The 20,590-nt window shown below is 41.3% G+C and overlaps 2 protein-coding genes across 6 annotated transcripts; both read right to left on the bottom strand.

Moving 5' to 3' along the window:
• pias1b (protein inhibitor of activated STAT, 1b) lies at nt 1-8,371 on the bottom strand (the record flags this gene model as incomplete). Its single annotated transcript, XM_084018114.1, has 14 exons — nt 1-1,931; nt 2,028-2,065; nt 2,811-2,950; nt 3,068-3,245; nt 3,330-3,463; nt 3,895-4,055; nt 4,382-4,455; nt 4,762-4,867; nt 4,982-5,116; nt 5,223-5,313; nt 5,951-5,998; nt 6,224-6,308; nt 6,517-6,949; nt 8,327-8,371. 14 exons carry the CDS (start codon nt 8,369-8,371, stop codon nt 1,587-1,589), a joined length of 2,013 nt encoding a protein of 670 aa, XP_083874240.1. The 3' UTR covers nt 1-1,586.
• A 1,254-nt stretch (nt 8,372-9,625) lies between these two features.
• On the bottom strand, nt 9,626-16,055 carry skor1b (SKI family transcriptional corepressor 1b). 5 transcript variants are annotated; one of them, XM_084017494.1, is made up of 8 exons: nt 15,931-16,055; nt 13,758-15,487; nt 13,306-13,399; nt 13,082-13,186; nt 12,872-12,931; nt 12,389-12,463; nt 10,187-10,261; nt 9,626-9,740 (listed from the first exon to the last, which is right to left on the bottom strand). In XM_084017494.1, the coding sequence occupies exons 2-8, from the start codon at nt 15,468-15,470 to the stop codon at nt 9,646-9,648; spliced, it is 2,217 nt and encodes a 738-aa protein (XP_083873620.1). In that variant the 5' UTR covers nt 15,471-15,487; nt 15,931-16,055; the 3' UTR covers nt 9,626-9,645. The 5 variants fall into 5 exon arrangements, with proteins under 5 accessions (XP_083873620.1, XP_083873622.1, XP_083873623.1 ...); XM_084017493.1 differs by having other exon boundaries at nt 9,632-9,743; XM_084017496.1 differs by lacking the exon at nt 10,187-10,261 and having other exon boundaries at nt 9,626-9,743.
• Between the last annotated feature and the right edge of the window lie 4,535 nt (nt 16,056-20,590).

Below are 20,590 nucleotides of genomic sequence, written 5' to 3'. Positions count from 1 at the left end.
CTTTCTTATATCTGTTTAATTCTTACAAATATCAAACAGCACAGTAGACCTTGTAGCGGTTCAAAATGATCAAAGCCTCTATTGAGTTATTGACATCATCTGATAGTAAAACAAACAGAAAATGTTACAATGCATGTCAAGCAACTATGACATCCTTAAATAGCATTAATTATATAATTACAAAAGAAATATCACATACAATGACAGCAATGCATATCCACGAATCAAACAAATGCTGAAAATATATATGATAATAAATAATCCTACTTGTAAGCACAAGTTAAGAAAAATAAAGGGAGGGGATGCGCCCATAATAACTTCAATGGTTTTAACTTCTGGGCCAAAATGCATGTTGTGAAAGACTAAGACTAAGCTATCACAGTTCTCTTATAGGCTGTTGCAAATACACTTAACAACAAAAAGGCTATGCATCCTGTGGCCTTGATAAGGAAGCGCATAGCTCACAAACAGGTGAGCTTTCAGGTCATTTGCAAACATGCAAAGCTGAAAACTACTCTTAAAGTGTCCCCTGCAACTGCGAACGCTTCACTGCTGCACACAGCCTTTATGTAAAGACCAAGTGCTAAAATCAAACATAAATACATCATGAAATGTCAAATTACCTCAAGTGGACCAGGAACTAGCTCCGTCTTAGATGTCGTCCGGTCACTTTGCTGTAGTTTTCTGTGTATATCTTTGAGTGTAGTATTCAAAATAAAACAGCTGTACTTTAGAAGAAAAATACACAAGGCGGCGGCTGCTTGCTGGACTAGTGTCATCCATTTACACACTGAAAAAGCCTGGTCTTACAATACTGACATAATCCCAATTTATATGTTTCTTCGGTACAGTCTAAACTATACACTATTGTTCATTTTGATTGACTGAAACAGGCGGAAAGAGTGCAGCGTTATGACAACAGAAGGATCTAGCATTTCAATTCTAGTGGCAACAGTTCCTTGAGGCATAAGGAATGCTTCTTTGAAAACGGCATACATCCAACATAACTTACATCATAAATAATTCCTTAAAAATAAAATGACCACAGCATGAATGTCTTACAGAAAATTCTACAGTGATGGCAAAAATGGCCAGATCTTTCTGCTGTCAAAACAGTTTTGACAGTAATGATGCCATTTAGAAAATAAAGAAAGTGTTACACATTTCCGTGTTTTGCTGCGACTTGCCTTTTGTACATCTATAACAATGCCCATTTTCTTTATATTCTAAATATCCTGTTACATAAGGTGTCACCTCATTGGGTTCTGTGCACATAACATTATACTGAAATAATGCCATTGACATGGAATATCGAAACAAAACTGTAAAAACCAGGTACAAAAGGTACAATATAATCAAAGGACCACATGAAGAGGTGTGAAAAAGTCTTCAGTATTCACAGAAAAATATCAACTGAAGTAACTCACCGGACAAGAAGCGTCCTAAGTTTATATACATATGATAAGTAAAATTGAAAATAGATTTTCCTCTCTGTACATAGCACTGTATTCTTTCATCTTCCTCTTTCATATTTACAAAGAACTGCTGTTCTCGAGGTCTCCCTTGTCTTTCAGTTCTGTGTGGATCTAGTCAAGAGAGATAACGTCAGATATGGAGCCATAAATGGCTGCCGTCGCTGCGGTTTCCACTGAGGACCTCGACAATCCTGAGAGGGTGTGGCTGTCCCTGTCTCTGTCTCGCTCTCGGTCTTTGTCGCGGTCTCGCAGACTGCTGGAAGACACCAAACTACTGGTGCTACCGCTGTTGCTGCCTCCATTGGTGGCTGCCAGCGTGCTGCTCCCCGGGGTGCCTGGCTGCTCCCGTAACATCTGAGGGGAGCCGTAGGGCAGGAAACGGTTAAGCAGCAAGTCGTGGTCGTCTGAGGCCGACGCCGATGCAGCTGCTGCGGCGGCCATCACCATGTTGTAATGCTAACAGGTCAGAAAAGAGTGAGTGTTACACAACAACCAAAAACAAAGGCCCTGCCGTATGATGTTGCCAAAGTTCAGGTGTTTGAGTAAATATACCTGATTGTCGCCTTGGAGGAAGGAGAAAAAATTTAGATCTGTAAGAAAAAGAATAAAGGCTCAGTCGATTTACTTCATTCTGGATACACGCTACCAATATTTAGTTATTAATTGATTTAAATAACAACACATAGGTTCTCTTAGATTTGGTCAAGTCTATCTTAATAAAAAGCATAATCATTTCTCCTATCCGTACTGTCTGTGAAGTGACCTGTTACTTTGTATTTCAGTCATCAACCTGATCCATGGTTGGAGCTGCAGCAGTGACTACGACACACAGCTCGTGGAGGAAATTAACATAGACTTCTTTAAAACCATGCCGTTACGCTGGAATATATTACTATTAAATCTAATAATAATAATAATAATAATAATAATAAATCATATTGGGCAGTAGCAGTGACTTCCAAACATCCAAAGAGAGTGGTTATTGCCAAAACTCAGCTCAAGTTAACATTCAGCAGACTGAGTTAGTTGAATCAAGTGGGTTTCCTCTTACTGGTCATGTGATCAGGTTTGCTGCTGAGTTCTGAGGTGTGAGGAGAAAAGAAGATGGAATTTTGTGCTACAAAGACTATAATTTTAAAGACACCACTTTGATTCAGCTGACTCAGATTGCTGAAGCGTCATGTTTGCTTCAGCTGAACTTTAGAAGACAAACTGCTTCACAACTAGTAGCACAGAACAAATTAACCAGTGTTTCCAACGTACATGCCAAGTGATTATAATATTAAGACTTGACAAAGATCTAAACCGATCCTTAAAGGCAGGCGACAGGTGTACCTGGCAGGTCACTGGTTGTGTGATAATAGTGGCGATAATCCTGGATAAGAGGTGGAGGGGGAGGAATGTAGCTGGTCTCCACAGTGGGCATGCTGGGAGCTCTGCTCACAGGTGAGGACTGGCTGTGTAGGTTCAGTACTCTGAGAGGAAACAGCACCACATCAGGTCAGAGACAAAAGACATAACACAACAGAGCTCAGACCAAAAATACATTGTTCATGGTGACCTAACTTCCTGTTTACGGTTTGGAGACTCACCCTTTGCTTGGCGGTGGAGAGACGGGTGACAGCGAGGGGCAGGGCCTTTTAAGAGGTGGCTCATCATCTAGCTCATCCTCCGAGGAGCTATCCAGTGTCAGGTCGATCACATCAACTTTCTTGTTGTTGTCATGAGACGATCCTCGTTTATGCTCGTGCGTTTCTGTCCGAGACGAATCTACATAGGTATAACTGTTAACTCACACTGTGCTCAAAGATTTCAATGAATGCTTGAAGACTCTGAAATGTACAAGCTACATACCGCTGTCTACACCATTGTACGAAGCAGACACCTCCTGCACCTCCTTCTTCGACCTCATGGGGGACCAGTTTCCATCTTCTTTGAACTGGATTTCATCAACGTCAGAACAGCTATTCAATATTTCCATGAATAACCTGTGAAAACAGCATAAACGTTCAATACAGTTTGACAACCAGAATGACGTAGGCTTTAGTAGTTCATTATGTACAAATCAGATGATGGAATATGACAGGCAGGCTGAATAAAGATCCATGAGTTTGAAGACTTATCTCACACAAAAACACTGCTCAGTGCGTTATAATACCACAAAAATAATTTTTGGTACAACCTTGGGCGACTTGAACAGATACTTAAAGTTGGCTTGAAAACACTGAACATCCTGCACAAATCCACTATTTAGAAATAGCCACGCTATCATCAATACCGCCCGCAAATAACTACGCCATTATACTGTGGGAGAGGGACGGACCTGGTACCAAATGTTAGTTGAGTCGAAGTGGACCAAGCAGTGGAAATGAGGCATCAAACAATGATCTACCAGGAATGTGTGACACGTTGTGCTCACCCGTCAATAATGAGGTGCTCGTAGGGTGCTTTCTTGTCACAGACTGGACACACCCAGGTCGGCTTCTTCTCATTCATTTGGATGTAAAGTGTAGCATCGAAGCACTGAAGGTGCGAACATGTCATCGCTCTGCAAGGGATGGTCAGCCTCATCTTCCCCAGCTTCATAACAAAACAAAAAAATACATGCACACACAAAACAAGTGCCACTTCTCAGTACTGCATTAAATACTTCCAACAGGTCGTTTTAGAATAACAGAATATTTCAGAACAAAGCAACAGTATCCAATTAAGTATACAGCATATGGCAAAGTACTTTTTGTCTCTCTAAAAAAATCCCTATGTAATTCGAATTGTCAATACATTTCTTGGCAAATTGAGAAAATGGTCCTACAGGTATTTTGTAGGCTACTGGGTATACTTCTCCGAAAGAAAGTATAACTACAATACTCCTATTCTTCAGATAAGCAGTATAGTGTAGTATTTACAGGACACAGGAGGGAGACTCGTAGGCTGGTGGTGGCAATCTCACTCTCTGGATCAGCTGTTAATTTCTCTTTTACTGTTAGAAAGAAAAAGAAGAAAAACACAACAGAAGACTTATGACTGTTCAATCCAATTGTGGTATTTTCATTTATTTTCATTTTCATTCAAAACTCCCTCAGAAGTATATTAAAATATGATTGGTGTATGCAAAAGCTAGTTCTTTGTAGAACGTAGTTCCTTTTTTGGGTCCTAAATTGAATCTCCGGGACTTCCAAGCTGACAAAGTTCACATAAACGCACAGGAGTTACTATATGTGATTGTCTTCTACTTGCAGATGTAGTGGCAAAACATGTTAAAAAGGAAAATCAAGGACAAACTTACTCAGAGCTCTTGAGTGGTCAGGGTTCCTAATTCCTTTGGCCCGTAGTCTTTGCAACAACACTGCAGACGACTGCTGCCTTACCAGATAAACAGCCATGGAAAAACTCTGACAAAACAAAGATACAAATAATGAGCGAAACCAGCTACACGGAGGTGACTTATGCCCACTTTAATGGGCTATGACATTTGACTGATGAAAGCTTTGCCTCGATGTTCATACCCTCCCAATTTCTGAAGTCCACGACACCACAATTGTGTTGGGGACAGTGGTGGACAGTCGGACAAGAGAGGTTATGTTGATGGGGCGACTGGGCCTTTTTGGTTCAACTCCATTTTTAGTTGGAGGAAGATAACCCTGCAGACATAACATCAAACATCAGTGACCTTGATTCTAAGTAACTGGTGGTGTGAAACACAGACAATCTGACAAGGCAGAATGACAAGAAACTGGCTGGACTTACTGGGAGATTACAGGGCTTGCTGTTCACTTTTACACACAGATTGGGTGGGAAATGATCTTCCTGGGGACAACTTGTCTCTGATAAACAAAATCTGAAAATGTAAAAAGAAAAAAAAGGGATACATTTAAATCTTGAGGGACAAACTCTGCTTTCTCATTTTAGTATTTTCAGTCCAAGTATAGCCATATCCATGTATGACATAGGAGAGCACTTTTTCAAGTTAGTCATTCATCCATACAGTGACTAAGAAAAACATCCGTTTTTTTTATGTTATGTTGTATTTATTCCCAAGTGCAGTGGTTTGAATTCTAGTTAAAGTGATGTAACAGACGCACTTGCTTTCCTGTAAGCGATCAAAAAAACTATACTTCTGGAATTGAAGTACAAACAATCTTTTATTCGTTTTGGTGAACATATTCATAGTGAATAAAAACTTGGGAGTGTGCGGGCATCCAGGAGACAAAGGAACCCTGCATTCTTTGCTCCACAATAGAGAACCTGTTCTCATGGTAAATAATCATGATTCCTTTCTTTGTCATTAATCATTACCTTTACCTGCAAGCTAAGAAATAAGTCAAGTTAAATTAAAACCTATAAAAGCTATACGTGTATAGATAGATGTATAAGTGACCATATCTGGTTGCTTCAAGAGGGGTTACATACAGAACCACTATTCATATAACACAAACATGCTTCTTTGTAAAAAAAGGAAAGAATGTTAGACATACCGCAGCTGGACTTGAACAGCAAAGTCACATTTGGTCCCAGATATGTCCCTAAAGAAATAAAACAGGAGTAAGATTAATAACGACTCAGTTCACTCTCTGATTGTTTGCTGTCTCTGGTAACATTGGCTTTTTAAATCATGTAAACAGTACAATGAAAAATTGTTTGGTGGTTACAGTGCTTTTGCATCCCTCACAATTTACTGACATAGAAACAGAAGTAAAAGCTAAGATTTAAATAAGAAATACAATTGTTATAAACAAGTTCTCACTTACATGGAGCTGCTGATCTGTTGAACTTGCTGTGGTGTTAATGCAAAGGCATAACATGCTTCCTGGAACCGCTGACTGTTGTCTGAGGCTACAGGAAAGGAAACCACAACCAGAATATTAGTCAAAGGGGAACCGACAGAAATCACTCGGCACTTTAGTCAACTCAAATGTAACTTTTACCGAGCATTTTAACAGTCATGGTTCAGATATCTGTGGTCACAATGCTCCATTAATATGCCGATGAGGGAGAGGTGTCATCACTACACACACAGCTGAGCACATAGTGGTGGACTCACCCAGGCTGGTTGGCTTAATGAGCTCATCCAGAACGTCGTAGAATGGCAATCTCTGGAGCTTGACATCAGGGTGTACAGGGTGCAGGGCTGAGGGGAGGTGAGGCAGACTCAGCTCATGCTTAGGCCCAAGTAAAGAAACGGGCAATAGAGGCGATGCGGAACCGTGGCTGTCAAATCCCAGCTGGGCAAGGCCAGCGGGCAGGCTGGAGGCAGAATGAACACCGGGCAGAGCCAGGTCCACTGGCGAAACCATTTTGGTTGGAAAGCGCCGTCTGTAGAGCTCTTTGATCTTCATCTGCACTGCAGGACTGCAACCGGCCTTCAGTAGGTGCAAAGCTTTGGTCAAAAGTTCGTGTTTGCGTCCGTGCTTATTCCGTCCTGCATACCCCAACAACACTTGAAGCTCCGAAACTCGAAGGCTCATTACCATTTGCTGGCAAAAAAAATGAAAGGTGGGAAATTAGTCTATTAATACATCTTCAGAAACATATTTTCCTATTCTGATGTAAAATAACAAACTACCCTTTCAGACTAATCACTTAAAGCGTTATTATTAAAGCAAATATTCAGGAAACACTCTGAGATGATCTTGCCAGAGATGCCCCTTTGGCTAGAAGCAGTGACCACACATGATTTATACTAAATACTATTTGTAATAATATATAATAAAACTATAATCCATAGAGATAATACTGGGTGCGTGGACACAACAGCATGGATGTAGATCTAAACATCCTACAACATCATACAATCTAATTACACAGGGTTATTCTCAACAAAATACATCCTACAGTAGAATGCAGTCAAATAACGCAATCCCACACATAATAAATAACCATAACATTGGATCAACACCTCTATAACACAGAAGCAATGAAAACTAAACATTGTCATCTCCATGAAGGCAGTGGTTTCATTGCATTGTGTTATACTTTACGGGTAATCATGTTCCAACATAGCAATGCGTGGTGAACTGTGCGTAGCTGAACTTTTAATGAGTAACGGTATTACTATTAAGTTAAATTCCGTGTGTAAAGAAAAAACTACGGCTCATATAAGGCATGGGGAGTGTCAATAGTGCAGAGCTTCGCTTAGGCATGGAGCAGATCAAAACGGAAACGTTTAACAATAAGTGTTTGCTGTCAATAAATAATTCATTATAAACATTAAGAGAGTAGAAGATGAAGGGAAACCGGGTACATTTTACATTTAGTTCGCTAACAGCGCCGGCGTAATGCCGGCAACGTAATCTAACTGAACATAAATTTAACGATACAGTCATGACTCAATCTCATGTGTTTAATTCCAATACGTTAAGAAGCCTGTGGATTGCGACTATATTCTGTGGACCACCGTCACATCTAATCTGATATACGCCAATGGAAGCTAAAATACAATTGTCTTCCAGGGAATAGACAGACCCCAATTTTAAACAGACATTGCGCTCCACCTGGTAAAGTACTGATGATGTCAGGTGGCCAACACTACAGTGCCATTGGGTTAAACACGTTGACATGAATGTGGTTTTCATATTTTACTAAAAGCGATATCTGGCCTTATCTGCAGGTGAGCCGCACAGCAGAGGCAGCCTAACGGAACCTCGGCAACAATAACAAAGCTAATGCTAGCGAGCTAGCCAGCCAGCTAACAGTTTGTCCGTCCCCACCGCCCTGCTGTTTTGGAATTGTATGCTTTGATAACAACATCCGTCGGGTCTCTACTGTCCAGTAACAATTGTAGTATGATTTGTAATTCAAATATCACTATATGAAACATCTATTTCTCAAGCTAATATAGGGGCTCGCTTTACCTTCAGTTCCGCACTCTCCGCCATCTTGTTACATTTGGTGCGCATGCGCAAAAGCCATCCTCAGGGGACGGCAAATTCAAAATTGTGTCGCTTCTTCACCACAGACAGCAGGGGGCGCTACCGCAACACAGAAAAATGGATGTGACATAAAGAGAAATAGTTGTTATAAAAACAATTATAATACGATTTGTTTGAGGATTTGAAGGGTTTGCTCGAGATTAAGCTATGTTTATTCATCACTTAGTACTCAAACGCAAATTATAAACATTTGAAAATCCCCGAAATGTGATGATTTGCCATCTCTGTTTTATACCCTGAATATTAAATATGGGCTATTTCTGTTTTGGACAAAAACTACAATTTGAAGATGTCACAACGGGCTCTGGATATCGTGTTGAACTATTAATTCCCATTATTCGTGACATTAATCCCAACGATCATGGTCTATTCAACCAATGTATCAAATAAATAGCCCGTTAGAAAGTGAGAATACTCATCAGTTTTCATATGGTACAGCATACATAACTTAAATTGAAGTGTTTCCTCATGGATATCTTCTTATGGGGCTTATCAAACGCACAATGGGGACAGTTAGCCCACATAAATGCAAAGAAAGCGGAGATTGTTTGCTTCTCCTAATATTAACGGGTAGAAGGAAGATGCATGATGTTGACAGGACCGAGGGCAAGAATTCACAATTCTTTTAATAAATTGATTTATTCATTAGCGATGAAAACAAATATTAGGGCTACTTGAACAAATACTCTTCATATAATATGTCGCTACTTACAAGGTCGCGGATGTACTCATTTAGCCTACTAACTTCCGTGTTTTGTAACTCTTCAGAAACAAATAGGCATGGTTTGACCGCTACAGTTAATTGTATTGTAGGCCTATTTCAATGCACAAGGTTTTACTGCAATTGCCATCATTTGTCTAAAGTGCATAACATCCAAATGAAGCTATTGGCCTGCAAAGAAGAACACAGCAAAAGTAGTAGGCTAATTCAAATGCTGAGAGGATAAACAGCAATGAGTTGGCTAGCTGGGCTGGCTGCTATTTTTGACAACAACAACAACAACAACAACAAAAAACCGTAATAACAACCGATAACAATTACAAGTTAATACATTGTCATTGCACTTTGCCACAAATAATAAAGATCATCAATGGTATCGTTTGAGTAAAACAACATAGTTACATAGTCTAAATGCTGAAATATTACAAGTAATTACAAGTTAGTCTTCTTTCAACTTGATTCCTCGGAGGTCCCCACGCGTTGACAGTAGAAGATGCGAGTAGAAATGTAGTAATCCGTTTCAGGGTGGTAGCAGAGGAGATTTGAAGGAGCAGGATCCGCTGCAGTGGCGAGGAGTCAACATCTTACACGAGAAATGGTGCAACGCGTCGTGAGCTTCTATGAAGAAGGAGATGAAAAGGAGATCAATAGTGTACAAGTCCAGTCGACCTTATGGAAATTAACATGAGGTTCTCTTTCTTGGTCCAACTCGCTGCGTAAAGCGTCCGGAGACAAGGCGTAAATACGCATGTAAGATGCGTACTCAGCCCAGGTTGGAAATTTTGAATCTCGGAAAGAGAATTATTAGTATTTAATATCTTAATATACGTCTGTATCATTAATTGATCACAAGCCAATGGTGAGAAAAATCAGGAAGTGTTTCCCACGTTTCCCCGAGTGCAAGTGATTCATGTGAATTTAACGGGCTTTGCGTGTCAAAGCAGTAAATGAAAGCATTGAGCATATAAACGGTCATCAATCACGTCAGCAGCACACATGCCACAGTAAATCTGTGGAGCCGCGCTGCTGTATATCCGCTCCCTCCGCTTCATTTTTCTCACCTCGGACGATGTGAAGTTGCTGAACCATCTCCTCCCTATAGGAAAGTTCCCTTTTCATTTGATCCTGAAAATTATCTGAGGAACAAATGGCAGGCATAGATTGGAGTCAATGATGTAGCTGAGCCCCCATTTACAAATCATCACAACCACCAATTAAAACCTAATTGCGCAAATACAAAACGCGGTAATGTAGCCACCTAAAATACCGTACTTTGTAATGTATATACATTTGTTTGTAGCCTGTTAATGTGCATTTACAAATAAACAATAATATTCATTCCTTCATTTGAAGAAGTCCTGCCTACACATTCTTGATTGGAAACATTGAGAACACCTGATCCAGTCCGAAGCATTCTCCCGCCTATAGAGGGCGCTACTCTCAAGATAAAGCGATAAGGCGCCGACCTCGTCTACGGGTCTCCTAATTGTAACAATGTCATACTATGGTGCGGACATAGATGTTTGCTTTATATGGAATTTAGATTTGATTTTTTGTATAATTCAGTGTGAATCAAATCACTTAAAATCTAACCTCATTGCACAGTTTCAGGATGAATGCAGAAATAAGAGATAAGATTAAATTATGAATGGTAAAGTAGGCCTACTTTAATCTTTTTGTATCTAAAGTAAACTATCTAAGAAAAAAAGTAAATATGTCCTTTGACAGGATCTGTTAAGACCTTGATGTTGTAATTGATCCTATAACAACCCACCTTATTGGCAGTTAAGACTGTATCAAGTGGACTGAATATAGAATGGAGGCGTTTGCACCTGTCTGATGCAGATAAACCAGTTGTGCTGTTATGCTTTCTGTTCATCAAACTCCCAATAGCTGCATCCAAATTATTTATGGCACAAAGTCTTTAAATTCAAATAAAGTCCACCATACAGATTTAAATAAAACATCACAGGGAACTGATATGACATTGTTAGAAAGTGATAGAACAATAATATTCAGAACCCAAAATGTATGAGGTAAATTTAGAGAACGCAATGTACATGGATTTCATAGTTCTGAATTAATTACATCCTTCCTACTTTGTCAATAAAGTCACAAAAAGACGAGGGCAAATAAATATAATTTCAAACAAAACACAGGTCATATTTAAGTTTCTGGTGTATGGTGTTTATTTACACCCAGATGAAGACTGACCTGGACTTTATGCTCTGATGAGGTAAACCTTTAGATAAATATCTTTGTTTAAATGCCTCTGTGCACCATGACAGAGCACCCACTTTTAATAGATTTTGCACAATTAAATTAACTTTTACAAACTGGACATCTTTGGGATATACTGTTGATTTTTTTCTGCCCCTAATGCTTTAATAGACCAGTTCTGTGCATCTCATTCATTCTCCATTTTAATGAGATTTTCTAAAAGCTTTCAAGCAAAACAGAGTGTGAAAAGAGTTGAGTGGGTGGAACGTTTTAAGCATTTGTAGAGAGGGTGTTTGGATTTACTGTCAGTTAAAAGACTGCAGCGGTCAGAATGTGAGTGGTGTTTTGTCCTGCAATTCCCTTGAGATTCACATGAAACACTCCACATGTACAGTTGCTTCTTGGATGGATAAAATTTCAGAGTAAGAATTCAGATCTTTAAAAATCCTTGTCAAGTTTTTCCCCAGTAAGGTCAAATAAGCTGTGTAAACGTAGATGTTGAATGTTTTTAGGTGTAATAATGCATTTTTCAATGCGTTGCCATTCAAAGCAGCTACTGTTATTTAATTTAAATATAATAATATGTTCTCCTCAGCTATGGCACAACTTGCTTATTTTTTTCTCCGTATTGCATCCTTTTTATATTTCTATTATAAAAAGTTATGTATACACGTTACTGTAAATTAAATAAAGTCCAAAAATATGTGCACTTTCTTCCTTACACAGATATTTTCTAAGCATTTTTGGACTAAAGGTTAATAAACGCTACATAAAGAAAATCCTCCCAACTCATTGTTAAAATGGGTTTTGGAAGCACATCTTTCCAGGATAGTGTGTTTCCTCAATCACTTCGCATTTGCTCCGCAGAGGAGAGCACGTGACTGCCATTGTTGAGGTGGATTGGGTCAAGGGTTCATGTTTTTGGCCTGACTCGCAAACACGACAGAGGAGCAACATTTCAACATGCACCAGACAGACTTTTGAGTCTCTGTCTGTCAAATCCCTGCTGTGGTGGAATAGCACGTTTGCAGAATTTGGCTTACCTTTCAAGTTTTGAAATTCACGTTCCAGCTTTTTCCTCAGCTCAACTTGCTCTAACAGTTGCTTCTGTAGATCCTCTAAAAAGCAGACAGAGATAGAGGACGTTGGAGGAGGAAAGTTACAGTACTTTTGCATCATCTTCCTTCTAGGACAGTTTGCTATTTTTAATGACAGTGATGAGGACACCATCATCATTTACACCGACTATTAAGAGCATGTCCTCCTGGGCCTGCAGTAAAAAAAAAAAAAAAAAAAACTTCCCTTTTTATGTTTTTTTGGACAAAAGCCAAATAATCTGCCTCAAGGCAAAACAGAAAAGAGAATGAAAAACGGAATTGGAGTTTCCAACATTAAAAAAACGAATGATATACTATGTATTCGTTTTATTAGATGATGATCATATAAAAATGATATAGTAATAATTTTAAAGAGACGTGTTATCTGCCAATCATTTAGTTTTATCTAACAGTAAGACATCGTCTTACCTTTCGCCAGACTTTCTATGGCTCTTTGTGTTGGCAGAGCTCTGGCTGTCACGTCCTCGCCTGAATACATACAAAAAATTAATTATAAACCTTTATCTGCAAATAAAAAAAATTCAAAAATATGACCCGTAGCCTATCTCTTAAATCCTCTTCAAAGTAGGGAGCTCAGAACAGAGAAAAATCCTATCGGCTGACCTCGGTGTAACTTACCCCCATCCGGCTCTCGCTGGTTCTCCTCGCTGCTTTGTTCATTAAAAGATTTCGTTTCGATCTCCTCCACTGTGGAAGACGGCTCTTCTTTACTTGCACCCTCATCTTAAGAGAAAATACATCGATATAATTTTTACCCCCTTTTCCTTTTTTTTTTTTTTTTTTTACAGCGAATTGTTTTTTTGTTGTTGTTTTTTTACAATAACAGAAAAAAAAAATCTAACCATTAGTTGTAAGTACTCCAGTCTTGTAATTCGCAGGTCTGAACTGATACGGACTGCTCCTTTGTTGCAGCTCACCCCTCTCCGGTGTGTACACCTAAAGAAGACAGAATCACCACTTCTTTGAACTCGTAAAATTACAAGGCGTTTGGCACAAAAATAATTAAAATAAAATAAAATAAAATCTTAAAATAATAATTAAAAATATACTTGTTGCAGTTCATATATTTGTTTTATTTAAAGGATTGATTTATGTTTTGTTTTCTTAAATATTGTGGACATGCTGTGTGTTGCTGCCGTTACACTGTTTTTAACACATTTCAAGAACACAGAGATTAAAAGTAAATTTAAAAATAAACCCACACAAGCCAAGGAAAGAAGCTCATTTGCAGAAAACGTTAGAGAAATATTACAGCGTGTATTATCGCCATGTTTCTCAGTTATAAGTCACTCACTTCGGGAAAAGACGCAGCTATGTGGGTGTCTGATAACTGCTTGTTGTGCAGTTCTCTGTCCGAGGATTGGGCCACGTGCACGCTCACTTTCTGGGGTCCAACCAGCCTGCTCTCCTGCTGGCTCTTGGAGTCCGAGTCCTTCGGTGGAAGACCGCGGGGCAGCCCCGGGGGAGTCCGGGGACACACCGAGGACAGAGGCTGGGACTCGTCCTCCTCCTCTGGTGTTTTATTCGTCTCCACGTCCACGTCCGGCTCGCCCTCGCTGTCCACGCAGGGGGACATGGACCGGTAGCTCGAGCTCTCGCTTAAAAAATCGGGCGACAAATAGCCGGTGCGGCAACCGTTGTACGCGACCCTGTTGCCGTACAGCTTGGCGATGCAATCTGCGTCTTTGATGACGGGCCTGAACGCGGAGACGTAGCTGATTTTTCGGGGCGCGAGGGTCATCCCCTCCAGCGGCCTCGCCTCGTCCCCCGACTTGTCCTCGTCGTTGCGCGTGGACTGAGTGCTCGAGCACCGGTCGTTCTCAACCATGCTGTCTTTCGACGTGTTGGTGCTCCGGTCGCTGTGCTCGGATATGTCCATGTCGGTCTGTCTCGGAGGACCCAGCAGCTCCGGTGGGGGTTTGTGCTGAGTCTGGGGGTACGGGGGCATGGGCAGCGCGCCCGCCGTGGGCCAGAACATGGGGAAGGAGTGATAGGCGCTGTCCTTGGTACCAGGCCACAAGACACCCGGGAGGCCCGCTTTGCTCTGCTCTCCCAGCACACCGTCGTCTTTCTTCTGGCACAGGCCGAACGCCGGGAACCCGTACGGATGAGGGAAGAGCGGCGGTGGGATCTTTTGCAGCATCCCGAAGCCTTTACTGGGCACGGGGATGACTGGGTAGCTGCGCGCGCTCGCCATGCTGCCCCGGTTGTCCTCGCAGCTGAGGATCTTTGCGGGGATCTCGGGCGATTCTCGGGGACGACTGTGTCCATGGGATTTGTAGCCGGACTCTGACCCGCTGCCTGGCAGCGTCCTCTTACGGCTTCCCCCATTGAACATGGCCTTCACGTCTTCCCACGCGTGTAGCACGTCTGTCTGGCTGCCTTTATCGGATAATTTGAGATGCCGTCTCCAAGAGTTAAAATTAGCTGCGTCTGGCTGCGTGTACTTAGACTCTGGCGTGCGATGCGAATGAAATATGAATTTATTTGGAGAAAAATACATGTTGCAATAGGAGCACTTGATGCACTTGGCTCTGGAGCTGTTGTATCTGGCCGGGATGAAGTTACCTCGACTCCCCCAGGCGCATTCGTGGGAAACATCAAAGGCAAAATTCTCTGGAAGTTTAGGCGGCGCGTGAGCTCCTAGGAATGACTTACAAAGTCTCTCGGCCTCGCGCTTCGTGATCATCCCGCAGCGCCTGGAGGAGATGGGCATCGCGCCGGCTCTCCGCAGGATCTCGAGCTGGACGGGGGTGCACTGGACGCAGGTGATCCCCAGCGCCACGCGCCGGTTGTGTATCTCGTTATAGCTGTATGTCTTCAACAGTGTGTTAGAAATCTGTGCGAGGCAAAGTCTCTCCTGGCCATCTATTACCAAAGACACGATGGGTATTCCGTACAGCACCGTCTCCCCGACCTGGTTGGGCTTCAGGTTCTTGGCGTAAGAAAGTTCTTGTTTGGAGGTTGGCGAAGAGCTGGAGTCTCGTCCCGCAGGTATGGAGTCCATCCTTGGAGGCCTGGAAGCTGCGGAGACGACGTTTGACATTACGATGTGACATTTAATAATAACAGGCTCAAGTGCAGCTTTATAATCACCCTTTAATGGAGACTATTAGATCATAATTGTATAGCAGGTAGCTCAATCTGCTGAGTAGACACGGAACGGACAGGCTATTATTGGCCATCGTTTTACATGAACGTGACTTTTTATTTTTTTACAAATGAACCCCATAATAAGCAATGCGTGGATGGACAGAAGCTATGTTCCCTGCACTTAAAACTCCACTCATACTAAGTACATTTCCCTACAACTTCAGTCTTGTTTCCAATATTCCCATTAGGTTATAAATAGTGCATGTCATAATTCCAAAATACTGCATACAAAACACCGTAGGCTAATACACGGAGAGAAGTTATGACACAAACACAGACCGTTTTTTTTTTTTTTTAAATAAAAACACCCTCACCTTGAATGTTCGCGCAGCTCCCCTCCGCTGTGATCAAGTGAAAGTCGCGGTGTCTGCGTTGGAGGAGTAAAGCTGTTTGCTTTGGGACGCAGTTGTCCGTGCAGCACCGCCTCCCTCCTGCTCGGTGCCCCCCTCTCTCTATCTCTATCTCTCTCTGTGTCTCTCTGTTTCTCTCGCTCTCTCCCTCCCTCTCTCCCTCTCTGTTTGTGTAGCAGCAGCAGCAGCGGCGGCGTCCACATGGCAGACTGGAGGACAGCCCCCCTCCACCACGCAGCAATCAAGTGACGGCAAAACTTGTGGCGAGGCGCTCACACTCGCACAGACAGTTTGCATTAACTATGGCTTCATTATCAGTGAAGATGATTCGGTCTTACAGCAGCCTATGGATACAGGTCGATGGATAAAGTGTCCAACCATTATTATATTGTATATATTCTGAAAAACAGAAGGATAACCACACGTCCAATATGTTTAAATAAAATCCAATTAAAAAACATTCACATTCATCTTCCATTCGTCTGTTGCTTATTGTGTCGATCGCACTGCATTTAGCCTATTTCATTATTTTCCACACATGTTGAAACAAACAACAACAACAACAACAACAAACAATGTTGTTGACATTATAGGGAGCAGGGTGCAGTGGGATTTGGCATTCGGCTAAAAAAACAGCAGGGACCCGCCGACGCATTGTCGTGGATGCAGCCGGGCCGCTGATGAATGCGGCGTGCAGGCCTCCAACATGTGCTGGGTTCCCACCGATTCATCCGTTACAAGCTACATTTCGCCTACACGCGTTTCGACAATAACCAGCTGCTCTAAAGGTCACTCTGCGATCTGTTTTTTTTTTTTTTCTTGAGCCGAAAAAAACGATCAGACAGAGGAACAATGCGGACGGCCTCGCGCCATAAGCAACGGGAGTTTAACTTTTAAAGCCAATAAAGATTTGGGTGAATCATTTTCACCTGCAGCGCCAAGAACTGATGTAATATTGATGACGGAAACAAGACACGTTGCTGTTGGTCCTGGACTTAAGTGAGCTGGACAGCAATAATGACAGCATGCATTCACTCATTTAAACAGAGGTGTATTTTTTAAAATGTTGATTACAGGCAACATTTTGATGAAATGCTAATTTTGAAATAATAATAATTTGTCTGATCCATTAAAACAATAATTCGTGGTCGTAAAACAGCTAGGCTACTAAATGCGAATCAAAATGCTAATGAACAATATTGGTATTAGCCTATTGTAAAAAAAAAAAAAAAAAAAGTAATATTATATTTAAAATTAAAATAGAAATCCTTTACAGAAGACTGATTTAATGCCCAACATGTAATATGTTTCGTTCGCTAGAGAATTAAAAATATCATGAAAAAAAAATGACAATTTTACAATCGCTCGTCTTTTTTGCCTGTGATTAAACACTTTAGAACTAAGATCAACATGCAGTGTGAATCTGATGTGAAAATGCATTTTGCTTGAGAGCAAAAAGTCCATATGAAAGAACAGACGGTGGCTCACTTCAAATTCAAATCTCCTCCATCTGCTCATCTATCGATTATTGAACGGATATGGCTTGTTAAACCGCGATTGCCATCAACACAAACATCTCAAGTAAAAGCTATCACATTGATTCAAAACTGTATTGACAGTATGAACAACTGTAATGAAATAACCCAAAAGTGCAACTAAAGAGACTAAACAGACCCTTAAAATATTAACGCTATGCCTACAGATTTATATGGAATCCATATTTTCAAACTTAAGGTCAAATTCCCTGACTCATTCACTGGGGAAGAGGTGTAATACAAGTATGCAGGACATGAGCAAGTAACCCCAAAAGTCAGTAAGGTCATTATCAGGCTCCTGTTTATTCTACCTTTTTGTGCAAGAGAGAACAGCTCATTTAAAAGTGTGTCTGCATTAATCACAGTACTGCATCAAAGTATGATAATCACCTGAACACTCTATTAAAATAAAAGTCCCAGCCCAGGGGAAATCTTACCTTACTCTTTAATTGTTTTGAGGCCTTGATAGGCTTTTTAATCTAAGATTAATTTATGCATTCTTAAGTAACTCTACATATGATTAATAAGCTTGAAAATTAAAATGAGACTGAAGCAATTATAACAAGTGGTTGGTCATCACCTCATTAGATGGTATTGGAAAGATGCAGTTTGTGAGTGTGTGTGTGTGTGTGTGTGTGTGTATGTGTGTGTGTGTTTGTGTGTGTGTGTGTGTGTGTGTGTGTGTGTGTGTGTGTGTGTGTGTGTGTGTGTGTGTGTGTGTGTGTGTGTGTTTGTGTGTGTGTTTGTGTGTGTGTTTGTGTGAGTGTGTGTGTGTTTGTGTGTGTGTTTGCCTGATTGGGTAACACAAAAATAAACAGTGGAAAGGTAAAAGCAGAGAGAATTGTGGAGGGACTGTTTGATGACAGACACAGGGAAGAGTGCTGCTGGCTAATTATTCAGGATCTTTCTAACATGCTGGACAATTATTTAATAGAACCTTGATATGATACACAAGTTATTGTAATTGAGTTATTGTCTTTATTACAGCGCAGATCCTAAACAGGATCATCTCAGACTGTTCAAATCAAGACGGCAGTGTTGATCCTGACTGGATTCTGAGCTGCAAAGACATACGTTTGAGAAAGATCAGTTGTTTGAGAAGCCAGCGTAGAGATGCAGGGAAACCAGCGAGACTTGCTAAATGGTCGCTAATGTGTAAACAAGACATCACTCCTCTCCTGCTCTGATGTTTATTTGTCTCCTAAAAGCCCACCCCTGGGTCCTGACCCCCACATCCTCCACCGCTAAACGGAACATTTCTTCTCGCAGGAGGTGGCGAGCAATGTGTGTGTGTGTGTGTGTGTGTGTGTGTGTGTGTGTGTGTGTGTGTGTGTGAGGGAGGGGGGAGGATGGGGGAGTTCATCAATGCATCAAATGAGGCTGAGCGCAGGGACCCTTTTGTCACAGACAGGGACTCATCTGCCAATGGTGAGCTGTGAGGTCCTAGGGGAAGGTAGGAACAAAGGTGCTAAAAGGCTGTGTGACAATGAGGGTGCTCTGAGGAGAACCTTCAAGTGCGGGACGCAGGCTGCGCGGGACAAGCTGTGCCAATCACTCCGCAATTACTTTTTTGTGTCAATCCAGAGGCCTTGTGTGGGCATTCATGAAGAGACACAAGGACACGACACGAGCAGCCACACCAAGGTCCGTGTCTCTCCGTGCTTTGCTTCGGCACATAGAGCTGACCCCAAGCTCATCATGGCATATATGTATAGTAAATCACCTGCTCTTCTGTTTGATTGTGGAAAACCTCTGGCAAATTCAGTCACTATAGACTCCATACCCATCAGAGGAGAAGGGGAGCGTTTACACTGGAAGGATTCAAAGGTTTATCTGTCACATATACAATTCATTTGTGTAGTGAAATGCAATGTGGCATATTCCTAAAGTTTTATAGAAAAATTAAAATGATAAAAAATAATTATAAAGGGTAAAAAGTCATGCTAAAAAATATAAATATAACTACACAATTGTATTTCGATTCACACTGCATTAGATCAGACAAACCTCTTCACAAATATCAAATTAAAAACTAATTTTGTTTGTTTGATCCTTGGAAACAGTAGTTAGCACAAAAACTCATGATAAGGTCCACAGGCAATTCATTGCATTATTTAGTGGGAATTATGAATTCGGACAACAGAGTTTTGTAAAAAAAGAAAACAATATATATATATATATATATATAAGCACACAGGCCTCTCGCCTGCTAATTCATAATGACAACTCTTATGCTTGATTGTCGTCATACAGCCGGCCTCACCATGTTTATTTAGGGAGTTTAAGTTTTGTGTATCAACACTGTATCCTACAGTGTAATGAAGAAAGATGCAGGAATTTGTCTATATCCAACCCCAAGCAGTTTCAATGTTGTAATGAGGAGTCAAGTGAGAATGGGAATTATCGTAATGATAACAAAGGTCTATGCACCATGGCTTGGGGCTATATCTAGGGCATTACCATAAAGATGCGATGTGCTTGTATTGCAGGGTTTTTTTTTGTGAGGGAGCAGGCCAAAGAGATAATAACTATTAGTAGATGACAGTGCTTTGTGGGATTCCAGCTGTGGAGCCCAAATTTCCATACAGATAGAATGGCTCTGGGTGGATGATATGCGTATGTGGGGGAAGGGTTGAATGACTCAGTGGACCCATCACACACACACACACACACACACACACACACACACACACACACACACTGCAAGTGGCAAATCTCAGTGTTGGACTCAGTCTTGGTGTCCCCAGCCAGACTTTGGCGTGAGGTGAGAGCCTCCGGTTTGAGTGATCTGCAGGTCTCTGTGGAGGAACTGTCCAGAGTACTGAAACAGTCGAACCGTTCGCTGTGGCTCTGCTGACAGCTTTCAAAGTCAGGAAGTGCAAATGTGTGAACAGAGAACCAGAGATTTCCATCAAGATCACATGCAGGTGAGAGGTTGTGCAAACATACTTGTCAGAAACAGGGATTGGGGGAAACCTTGCCCTACAAACAAGTAAACGCCCCCCCGCCCCCCACCCCCTATAAAAAACTGCCTTTGAAGGTTACAAACTTTCAAAAGTGCACACATCCCAGAAATCAAATCAGTATCC

Source organism: Eutrigla gurnardus (genome assembly GCF_963514095.1).
Source record: "Eutrigla gurnardus genome assembly, chromosome: 9".
NCBI lineage: Eukaryota > Metazoa > Chordata > Actinopteri > Perciformes > Triglidae > Eutrigla > Eutrigla gurnardus.
This window is presented reverse-complemented; position numbering and strand designations above follow the sequence as displayed.

Bases quoted from the DNA above. Each gene is read 5' to 3' on its own strand.
- skor1b (XM_084017493.1), bottom strand. From the start codon at position 15,470: ATGGACTCCATACCTGCGGGACGAGACTCCAGCTCTTCGCCAACCTCC. The intron at 13,400-13,757 runs GTGAGTGACTTA...TGTCTTCTTTAG, and splicing joins TAGCTGCGTCTTTTCCCGAA to GTGTACACACCGGAGAGGGG. The intron at 12,932-13,081 runs GTAAGTTACACC...GTATGTATTCAG, and splicing joins CCAGCGAGAGCCGGATGGGG to GCGAGGACGTGACAGCCAGA.